The sequence below is a fragment of the Muntiacus reevesi genome, chromosome X (genome assembly GCF_963930625.1).
Source record: "Muntiacus reevesi chromosome X, mMunRee1.1, whole genome shotgun sequence".
Classification (NCBI taxonomy): domain Eukaryota; kingdom Metazoa; phylum Chordata; class Mammalia; order Artiodactyla; family Cervidae; genus Muntiacus; species Muntiacus reevesi.
Window position 1 is genome coordinate 13,181,513 of NC_089271.1, and position 12,212 is coordinate 13,193,724.

The window sequence follows — 12,212 nt, forward strand, 5'->3', positions numbered from 1 at the left end:
TCAGTGCTGCCAAGGGATTTATCCTACCTATGCACAGCTTTCCCCACAGCCAACAACAGCAGCCCATTCAACATCATCCTTTTACAAATTGAAGAAAAGAAAGATAACTTTATAGAGAAAGACAAGAATAATTTTGGCTGAGCAATCAATTCGAATTATTATGCAATAGCTACAATCCAATACTAGGTAATCATATGTTAATCAAATCTAAAATGTTAGCTCATCAATGCTACGGTGGCTTCTTGTGTTCTTGTGACATGTCATCAAAAAGTGAGATGCTAGACTTTCCTGTTGGTCCAGTGGTTAGGACTCTGTACTTCCACTGCAGGGGACATGGGTTCCATCCCTGCTTGCGGAAGGAAGTAAGGTGTGTGTCATGGCCAAAAAATTTTTTTAAAAAGGAAAGAAAAAAGCTAAACGTCTAATTGGAGGTCACACAACTGTATTTGGCAAGTGATTCTTTCATTACAGGACAGTACTTCAAGACAATGATTTTCTTATAAAGAACCTGCAAAGCTTACTAGGGAAGAGTCATTCCCTTTATTTCAAATCATGTTATTTTCTAGTCCATAATCTGGATTCTTTTGTCTAGAGAACTTTCCTCTCAATTATTCTCCTAGTAATACCAGTAGGCATTATTCCAACTCAGCTTCTAAATTCTGCTTTTCATTCTTACTTTAAAAATTCACAGAATTTTGAAGACATAGAAAGCTATAGCTAATCTGCTGGTTTTCATCCATGTATGTCTGGCCATTGAATGCTCCTTATTTAATGAATGCCCAAGTTTTTTTTATTTTTTAAGTAAACTCAATGATTTTTTTCTATTAAGAACAGTCTTTCTGGGTTTGTTTTGCCCTCATTAACTCTGAGTTTACTATATTTCTATATTGTGAAGTGTTATTTGGTATTGAATTTTGATCTCAAAATCATATTGGGTCGATTTCTCTGCTGAGTAAACACAGGAAACCAGAATTCTCCACTAAATCAAAGCTATGAAATCAAAGACCCCCTTTTCTTCTCCTTGCCACGTGCCTGCCCTGCTCAGATTTTCGGTAGAAACTGGCGCATTCGTTAGTATCGGACAAAGAATAGGACTCGGCCTCCGCCTGCACACACCTACCTTTGAGTGTCTCCATGTCAAAGAAAGTGGCCGCAAACCTGGTGGACCGATGGGATGCTGAGCGAGAGTCTGTGCTGGTGAGACTTTTGAGCTTCAGTCGGCATCTCCATAGCTTCCAGTCCTCGAAGTGTGTGATCTGCAGTAGTTCCTCCAAACCCGAAGCCGCCCTGATCTGCTGCTCAGATCGTTCTAACATTGACCGAGATGCCCGCTTAAAGTGAAACAAACCAAAAGATCTGATTTACAAGCAAGTTACTCAATTTCTACTTTGTCTTGATAACAAGCATTTTTTTGCTAGCACTTACAAATGTAATTGGGCTTCCCTGGTGGCTCAGCTGGTAAAGAATTTGCCTGTAATGCTGGAGACCTGGGTTTGATCCCTGGGTTGGGAGGATTTCGTGGAGAAGGGAATAGCTACCCCACTCCAGTATTCTGGCCTGGAGAATTCCATGGACTGTATAGTCTATGGGGTCGCAAAAAGTCAGACACGACTGAGCAACTTTCACTTTCACAAATGTAAATAGATCTAAAAATTAGATTATCAAAAGGGACACTGGTACCTAGGAAAAATGACAAGTAGTAATTTTGATCCACATTCTGTTTATTTATAATCAATGGAATGACTTATTTCCCCTGGAAATAAATAATAATTTAAGGACAACATTGTAGTGGGTTGAATGGCAGACATTTAAATGACATGTCCACATCCTCAACCCCAGTACCTGCAAATAAGACTTTTGTGGGGGAAAAGGATCTTTGGAGATGTAATAGAGTTAAGGATCTTGAGATGAGGTCACCCTGGATTATCTGAATAAACTTAAATACAAATATAAACATCCTTATAAAAGTCAGAAGAGGGAAGACATGGACACAGAAGAGGAGGATTTGTGAAGACGGAGGGAGAGGTTAAAGTAGTACACTCACAAGCCAAGGGTTGCCTAAAGCCACCAGAAGCCCGTTACCCACTGGAGCTGAACTCTTGATGGCCTCCACCTCCCAGAGGAGTCCATCAGTTCTGCAGCTTCAGTTTCATGGGATTTTTACTAATTGTTTTTCTTGAGATACAATTTACAGATAATGTAGTATAGGTTTAAGGTATGTAACATATTGAGTTCTTCAACGTCATGCTTTTGGTGCCATTTCTGCAAATGTTTGCCATCTGCAGATGTTTACCATCCTGTGATCAACTTTTTATTTTATCAATCATGGCTATGGACTGTAAACCATCTGAAAACATGAGTGCAGAAGGTCATTTTACTTGGAAGTCCAGATATGAATATGAATGTATGTATGTGTACATGTTTTAACAGGTGTGAGAATCTCAAACATGTTTATGAACTGAGGGAAAGAGCCAACAGAGCGGAAGAACATATGCAGGAGGGAAAGCAAGAACCTAGAGGGGTTGGTGTGATGTAAGTTCCACAGGTAAGCAGACAGAGGATGAATGAATGAGGGTCTGAAAGAGGAGGCTCATAGAGATGATCCAGGCCTGAGGATCACAGGACTCATTGACACCTATGGTTTCTCACTTCTTTGGGAAATTTGTCTCAAGGCAGTTTTCTGGGAGCAAGGGGTGGAGGAAGCCTGAAGAGCACAGATAGGGTCTGGGGAATAGATATTGAATTTCAGGAGCATTCTGCAACTGCTTCATCTAAGAAATTTGGGGATGAAATTGAATAACTGCCAATCTCTTCAGCAACTCTGAAATTCAGTGATGTGCTATTAAGGCTCATTTTTCAATAGTTTCTTATTTCATGATTATTCATTCCCTCTTCTAGTTGGACACTATAACTACTTCATATTCAATTCACTCTGTGGAATAAAATTTTGTTACAAGACTGCTTCCCCATGAAAATAATGAAAACAATCAAATAGCTTTTTAAATGCTTTAAAAATTGTACTCTGAGAGGATTTTTATTTATTGAGGCAAATTTCAATTTCAAAATGATAAGGCTTCATAGCTCTTACAAGTTTCAATTCAATCTGAGAAATATCTTCAAACTATCCAACCATGAGAGCTCAGGAGGAAATAATCAAATCTCTGGATTGAATTAAGGCCACTGAAGGGCTCATACAACTTACCTCATCATGAAAAATGAAGTGTTCACTCAAGTATAAGTTATTTAAGCAAACTTTAAGCCTTATAATTTAAAACCTAGTTTGAAATAATTCAGAAATTGCAGACAGTTGTTTTGCTCTTACAAGTGGAGGTACTAAAAATTCGGAATAAGCAGAAAGCTGACAACTAATTCTTTGTGGGGGTAGGGGGTGGGCATGTATTTACAAAGGGTCAAGAATGACTACTAATTCCAAGAGGTTTTCTGCATTGGTGGATTTTTGTATAGTTCATTTTATCTGCTTGAACAAGACAAACATTAAAATTAAAAAGTGTAAATATAGCCCCCAGTACATATTAAAACTATGAATTTCACTGGTTTTCACTACCAAACATTTGCCAAGTTGCTTATAATTTCTTCCTATTTTCTAATGGAAGTGCTAATCAAAACTAAAATAAACAGAAAGCACTCAGCAAGAGGAATTGAGGAAGTGTTACCAGATCACTGCTTTTTGTCACAATAGCATCTTTTTATACATCTGTGGTCATTAATTCAAGACTGTTAGCAATTTCCCTCCTAAATAGCAAATCATTCTCTGATGTCTTGGCTACCACAAGCCAGTTTCTAGGTTGAGACTTAAGGTCTTTGTAACAAGATTTACTGTTATTTCAATGCATACTTCTTCCTGCAGACAATAGGAAGGGTAGTCAGTTTTCCTTAATTTTTGACTTCACCTGGCATTCTCTCCAAGGAAGCACAAGCATCTGCACAGCTCAGGCCCAGGCAGTCATCTAGGCCGAGTGTGACTAACACCACAGGCAAGATATTTGGAAAGGTATGGTGGCCGGGTTTGGAGGAGGAATTTGCAAGTGTCCATGTTGTGGGGAAATTAAAAGCATTCTGTACTCTTAATCATTTGAGCTCTCAATTTCCATGCCTCTCCCTCCAATATCAAGTCAAAGAACACATTCAAAGAGTGACCAAAGCCATAATTTGGGGATATCAAGGATCCCCATTGGGAAGAAAACAGCAGGAGGTTCATTTTTGTTGGGTAAAGAGTGGGCTTGAGAGTGAGAGGGCTGGAAAGTAAGATTGGGAAGAGAGGCTGGTGAGGTGAGATACTACTTAACAGCCACTGAGTGCTGAAGAACTGATGCTTTTGAACCGTGGTGTTGGAGAAGACTCTTGAGAGTCCCTTGGACTGCAAGGAGATCCAACCAGTCCATCCTAAAGGAAATCAGTCCTGAATATTCATTGGAAGGGCTGATGCTGAAGCTGAAACTCCAATACTTTGGCCACCTGATGTGAAGAACTGACTCACTGGAAAAGACCCTGTTGCTGGGAATGATTGAAGTGGGAGGAGAAGGGGATGACAGAGGATGAGATGGTTGGATGGCATCACTGACTCAATGGGCATGAGTTTGATAAACTCCAGGAGTTGATGACAGACAAGGAAGCCTGGTGTACTGCAGTCCATGGGGTTGCAAAGAGTCAGACACAACTGAGCGACTGATTTGAACTGAACTGAGGATGGTCACAGTCAAGAAGACAACACCAAGGGTTGGTGTGGATGCCCAGCAATGGGGACCCTCATCCATTGCTGATAGGATTGTAAAATGGTGCTGTCACTTTAGAAAAGAGTTTGCCAATTCTTTAAAAAGTTAAATTCATGGTATGATCCACTAATTCCACTCCTAAGGATTACTCAAGAGACAGAAAATCAATTATTGGCTGCCTGGGGCTGGGAGTGGGAATTCAGGTTAATTGTAAAGGGGCACAAGGGATCTTGGGCTTCTCAGGTGGTGCAGCAGTAAAGAACCTTCCTGTCAATGCCAGAGATGCAAGAATCTAGGGTTGGATCCCTGGGTTAGGAAGATCCCCTGGAGGAGGGCATGGTAACACACACTAGCATTCTTGCCTGGCAAATCCCGTGGACAGAGGAGGTTGGGGTTGCACAGAGTTAGATACAATTGAGCAACTGAGAACACACACACACACACACACACACACAAGGGATCCTATATGGAGATAGCTGCACCACTCAGTAAGTTTACTAAACACCATTGAATTACTTCAAACTGGTGAATGGTTAAATTTTATAGTATGTAACTTGTATAACAATATAGTGGTTTAAAATAAAAAAGAGGAAGGATTGGAAGTTTAAAGGCCAGGCTAGTTGTATCCAGTTTGGGAGGCAATGTAAAATATCGGAGACTTGAACAATGAGATATCACTGGACACCCATTTCATTGGTTTGCTCTTTTGTTCATTTCTTCTTGCTTTGGCCTCAGTCCCCACTGTTCCCTCTGCTGGGAATGCCCTCCACTCTAGGTTAAACCTTTCTCAACCAGGTGTTACCTCCATATGGAAACCTCTCCCACAATTCCCACCCCTGCCTGGGTCTGGTCCTTCAATCATATGGATTCCTAGCTCCCCTTCCTTTTCCTTAGCACTTACCACCACTGACACTGAAGAATTATTTGCCATTACTTACTTAATGCTTCTCTTCCCTACTGTGTCTTAAGAACCACTGGAGGAGTAATGGTATGTTTTATTCACATAGCAATAGGTAGAGCTATGAATTAGGAGGTTGGGATTAACATACACATACTATTATATATAACATACATAACCAACAAGGACCTAGTGTATAGCACAGGGAACTTTACTCAATATTTTCTTTTCCTATTAGGGAAAAGAATCTGAAAAAGAATAGACATGTATATGTATAACTGAATCATTTTTCTGTACACTTCAAACTAACACAACATTATAAATCAACTATAGTTCAGTTAAAAATAATAAAGAGGAAGACATAGGCAGTACACTCTTCGATATACATCACAGCAAGATCCTCTTTAACTCACCTCCTAGAGTAATGGAAATAAAAACAAAAATAAACAAATGAGACCTAATTAAACTTAAAAGCTTTTGCAAAGCAAAGGAAACAATAAACAAGGTTAAAAGATAACCCTCAGAATGGCAGAAAATAATTGCAAATGAAACTGACAAAGGATTAATCTCCAGAATATATAAGCAGTTCATACAACTCAATATTAGCAAAATACACAGCCCAATCAAAAAATAGGCAGAAGACCTAAACAGACATTTCTCCAAAGAAGACATACAAATGACCAATAAACACATGAAAATATGCTCAACATCACTAATCATTAGAGAAATGCAAATATAAACTACAATGAGGTATCTCCTCACACCAGTCAGAATGGCCATCATAAAAAAATCTACAAACAATAAATGCTGGAGAGGGTGTGGAGAAAAAGGAACTCTTCTACACTGCCAGTGGAAATGTAAACTGATACAGCCATTATGGAAAACAGTATGGAGATTCCTTTAAAAACAGTATGGAGATTCCTTTATTCCTTTTCCTTTAGAAATAAATCTACCATATGACCCAGCAACTGCACTACTGGGCATACACTCTAAGAAAACCATAATTGAAAAAGACACATGTACCTCAGTGTTCACTGCAGCACTATTTACTATAGCCAGGACATGGAAGCAACCTAGATACCCATCAATAGATGAATGGATAAAGAAGATGTGGTAGATATATACAGTGGAATATTACTCAGCCATAAAAAAGAACAAATTTGAGTCAGTTCTAAGTGAGGTACATGAACATAGGGCCTGTTATACAGAGTGAGGTAAGTCAGAAAGAGAAAAATAAATACAGCATATTCATGCATATATGTGGAATCTAGAAAAAATGGTACTGATGAACCTACTTGCAGGGAAGGAATGGGGATGCAAATGTAGAGAACAAACTTGTGGACACAGTGGGGGAGGGAGAGTGGGATGAACAGAGAAAGTAGTATCAACATATACACACTATTAGGTGTAAGATGGATGACTGATGAGAAGTTCCTGTGTAGCACAGGGAGCCCAGCCTGGAGCTCCATGATGACTTGGATGGATGGGATAGGGAGAGGGTAGGGAGGCGAGGGGGGGGGGAGGGCAGGGATGTATAATTAAGGCTGATTTGCGTTGCTGTATGGCAGAAACCAACACAACACTGTAAAAATATTTTTAAATGTATTTAAATTAAAAAATGGGAAAAAAAACTAACGGGATATATCAACATTTATCTTAGCATAAAAATAAAAGTTATACAAAGAAAAAATAGTAAGAGCTAAATATTTATTAAATGTATGAATAAATAGAAATGCTATAGAAAGTTTTACCCTGACATTACTTACTTATTCGAACTGCATCACTTATTTTTCAAGGCTCTTCCCCAGAGTATCCTCCTTCCAGGTCCAAATCACCAGCCACTTTTTCCATCAAGCTTTCTATGATATCCCTAACTTAGACTATATTTTTAATGAGGATATTACATTTCCCTTATTAGACTATGATCTCCTTGAGGGTAGAATATGTGGTCAGGTTCATCTTTTTATGTAAGTACTTAATGCACAGCTGATGAAGGAATTTAACTGTAATAAATACACACATATTAGACAAATATTGTGATCAGGCCCAGGTTTGTGTGGTCTCTTTCATCTTTTGTATAGAGCAATGCTTCTCAAAACTTCCTGTGCATACCAGTCACCCAGCAATCTTGTCAGAATGCAGGTTCTGAGGCAGTAGGTTTGGAGGGAGACCTAGAGTGGTGCATTTCTTTTTTTTTTTTTTTTTTAATTTCTTTTTTTAATTTTTTTTATTTTTTTATTTTTCAGTGGGTTTTGTCATACATTGATGTGAATCAGCCATAGAGTTACGCGAATTCCCCATCCCGGTCTCCCATCCCACCTCTCTCTCCACCCGATGCCTCTGGATCTTCCCAGCCCACCAGGCCCGAGCACTTGACTCATGCCTCCCACCTGGGCTGGTGGTCTGTTTCACCACAGATAATATACATGCTGTTCTTTCGAAACATCCCACCCTCCCCTTCTCCCACAGAGTTCAAAAGTCTGTTCTGTACTTCTGCGTCTCTTCTTCTGCCCTGCATATAGGGCCATCGTTACCATCTTTCTAAATTCCGTATATATCTGTTAGTATACTGTAATGTTCTTTATCTTTCTGGCTCACCTCACTCTGTATAATGGGCTCCAGTTTCATCCATCTCATTAGAACTGATTCAAATGAATTCTTTTTAACGGCTGAGTAATATTCCATGGTGTATATGTACCACAGCTTCCTTATCCATTCATCTGCTGATGGGCATCTAGGTTGCTTCCATGTCCTGGCTATTATAAACAGTGCTGTGATGAACATTGGGGTGCACGTGTCTCTTTCAGATCTGGTTTCCTCGGTGTGTATACCCAGAAGTGGGATTGCTGGGTCATATGGCAGTTCTATTTCCAGTTTTTTAAGAAATCTCCACACTGTTTTCCATAGTGGCTGTACTAGTTTGCATTCCCACCAACAGTGTAAGAGGGTTCCCTTTTCTCCACACCCTCTCCAGCATTTATTGCTTGTAGACTTTTGGATAGCAGCCATCCTGACTGGCGTGTAATGGTACCTCATTGTGGTTTTGATTTGCATTTCTCTGATAATGAGTGATGTGGAGCATCTTTTCATGTGTTTGTTAGCCATCTGTATGTCTTCTTTGGAGAAATGTCTGTTTAGTTCTTTGGCCCATTTTTTGATTGGGTCGTTTATTTTTCTGGAATTGAACTTCAGGAGTTGCTTGTATATTTTTAAGATTAATCCTTTGTCTGTTTCCTCATTTGCTATTATTTTCTCCCAATCTGAGGGCTGTCTTTTCACCTTACTTATAGTTTCCTTTGTTGTGCAAAAGCTTTTAATTTTCATTAGGTCCCATTTGTTTAGTTTTGCTTTTATTTCCAATATTCTGGGAGGTGGGTCATAGAAGATCTTGCTGTGATTTATGTCAGAGAGTGTTTTGCCTATGTTCTCCTCTAGGAGTTTTATAGTTTCTGGTCTTACATTTAGATCTTTAATCCATTTTGAGTTTATTTTTGTGTATGGTGTTAGAAAGTGTTCTAGTTTCACTCTTTTACAAGTGGTTGACCAGTTTTCCCAGCATAGAGTGGTGCATTTCTAACAAGTGCCCAGGTGCCTGTGGTACTGTTGGTTGGTTGGCCACACTTTGAGAAGTGTTTGTAGCACAGGTTCCCAATCTTGGCTTCACCTTGAACCTGTCTGGGAAGAAACCTCACAGAAAAACACTGATGCTTGGATCCCAGCCTCAGAAATTCTTATTTTATGGGTCTGGGTTACAGGTTTGCCATAAGGGTTTTTTATTTTTATTTTTTTGGCCCAGCCTAGGCTTTATTGACTTAGCATACATTCCAGTACATTTGTAGAGTGTGGATTCACCTCCCTCCTTGGATTACTTTAAAAAAAAAACAAACTAATTTATTTATTTTAATTGGAGGCTAATTACTTTACAATGTCGTAGTGGGTTTTGCCATACATGGACATGAATCAGCCATGGGTGACATGTGTTCCCCATCCTGAACCCCCCCTCCCACATCCCTCCCCATCCCATCCCTCAGGGTCATCCCAGAACACCAGCCCTGAGCACCTTGTCTCATGCATCAAACCTGGGCTGGCAATCTGTTTCATATTTGATAATATACATGTTTCATTGCTGTTCTCTCAAATCATCCCACCCTTGCCTTCTCCCACAGAGTCCAAAAGACTGTTTTTTACATCTGTATCTCTTTTGCTGTCTCGCATATAGGGTCATTGTTACCATCTTTCTAAATTCCATATATATGCGTTAGTATACTGTATTGGTGCTTTTCTTTCTGACTTACTTCACTCTGTATAATAGGGTCCAGTTTCATCCACCTCATTAGAACTGATTCAAATGCATTCTTTTTAATGGCTGACTAATATTCCATTGTGTGTATGTACCACAGCTTTCTAATCCTGCTGGACATCTTATGCTGATGAACATCTAGGTTGCTTCCATGTTCTGGCTATTGTAAACAGTGCTGTGATGAACATTGGGGTACATGCGTCTCTTTCAATTCTGGTTTCCTTGGTGTGTATGCCCACCAGTGGGATTGCTGGGTCATATGGCAGTTCCATTTCCAGTTTTTTAAAGAATCTCCACACTGTTCTCCATAGTGGCTGTACTAGTTTGCATTCCCACCAACAGTGTAAGAGGGTTCCCTTTTCTCCACACCCTCTTCAGCATTTATTGTTTATAGACTTTTTGATAGCAGCCATTCTGACTGGCATGAGATAGTACCTCATTGTGGTTTTGATTTGCATTTCTCTGATAATGAGTGATGTGGAGCATCTTTTCATGTGTTTGTTAGCCATCTGTATGTCTTCTTTGGAGAAATATCTGTTTAGTTCTTTAGTCTATTTTTTGATTGGGTCGTTTATTTTTCTGGAATTGAGCTGCAGGAACTGCTTGTATATTTTTGAGATTAATTCTTTGTCATTTGCTTCACTTGCTATTATTTTCTCCCATTCTGAAAGCTGTCTGTTTCACCTTGTTTATAGTTTCCTTCATTGTGCAAAAGCTTTCAAGTTTAATTAGGTCCCATTTGCCTATTTTTGCTTTTATTTCCATTACTCCAGGGGGTGGGTCATAAAGGATCCTGCTGTGATTTATGTCAGAGAGTGTTTTGTCTATGTTTTCCTCTAGGAGTTTTATAGTTTCTGGTCTTATGTTTAGATCTTTAATCCATTTTATTTTTTGTGTATGGTGTTAGAAAGTGTTCTAGTTTCATTCATTTCTCATTCTTTCATTCTTGACCAGTTTTCTCAGCACCACTTGTTAAAAGAGATCGTCTTTTCTCCATTGTATATTCTTGCCTCTTTTATCAAAGATAAGGTGTCCATATGTGTGTGGATTTATCTCTGGGCTTTCTATTTTATTCCATTGATCTATATTTCTGTCTTTGTGCCAGTACCATACTGTCTTGATATCTGTAGCTTTGTAGTATAGTCAGAAGTCAGGCAGGTTGATTCCTCCAGTTCCATTCTTCTTTCTCAAGATTGCTTTGGCTATTTGAGGTTTTTTGTATTTCCATACAAATTGTGGAATTATTTGTTCTAGTTCTCTGAAAAATACCATTGGTAGCTTGATAGGGATTGCATTGAATGTATAGATTGCTTTGGGTAGTATATTCATTTTCACTATATTGATTCTTCTTATCCATGAACATAGTATATTTCTCCATCTATTTGTGTCATCTTTGATTTCTTTCATCAGTGTTTTATAGTTTTCAATATATAGGTCTTTTGTTTCTTTAGGTAGATTTATTCCTAAGTATTTTATTCTTTTCATTGTTTTCTCTTTCTGTTTTCTCATTGTTAGTGTATAGGAATGCAAGGGATTTCTGCATGTTAATTTTATATCCTGCAACTTTACTATATTCATTGATCAGCTCTAGTAATTTTCTGGTGGAGTCTTTAGGGTTTTCTATGTAGAGGATCATGTCATCTGCAAACAGTGAGAGTTTTACTCCTTTTCCAATCTGGATTCCTTTTATTTTTTTTTTCTTCTCTTATCAATGTGACTAAAACTTCCAAAACTATGTTGAATAGTAGTGGTGAGAGGGGGCACCCTTGTCTTGTTCCTGATTTTAGGGGAAATGCTTTCAGTTTTTCACCACTGAGGATAATGTTTGCTGTGGGTTTATCATATATGGCTTTTATTATGTTGAGGTATGTTCCTTTTATTCCTGCTTTCTGGAGGGTTTTTATCATAAGTGGATGTTGAATTTTGTCAAAGGCTTTCTCTGCATCTATTGAGATAATCATATGATTTTTATCTTTCAATTTGTTAATGTGGTGTATCACATTGATTTGTGAATATTGAAGAATCCTTGCATCCCTGGGATAAAGCCATAATGTATGATCTTTTTAATACGTTGTTGGATTCTGTTGCTAGAATTTTGTTAAGGATTTTTGCATCTATGTTCATCAATGATATTGGCCTGTAGTTTTCTTTTTTGTGGCATCTTTGTCTGATTTTGGTATTAGGGTGATGGTGGCCTCATAGAATGAGTTTGGAAGTTTACTTTCCTCGACAATTTTCTGGAAGAGTTTGAGTAGGATAGGTGTTAGCTCTTTGCCATGAA

At 38.7% G+C, this 12,212-nt stretch overlaps 1 protein-coding gene across 1 annotated transcript in view; it reads right to left on the reverse strand.

The window, feature by feature from the left end:
• The window catches only part of VEGFD (vascular endothelial growth factor D), a 41,407-nt gene that overhangs the window by 16,100 nt on the left and 13,095 nt on the right, over positions 1-12,212 (reverse strand). The window contains exon 2 of the mRNA XM_065915973.1: positions 1,121-1,331. Within this exon, the coding sequence (XP_065772045.1) occupies positions 1,121-1,331 (211 nt within the window). The remainder of the gene's footprint in view (positions 1-1,120; positions 1,332-12,212) is intronic.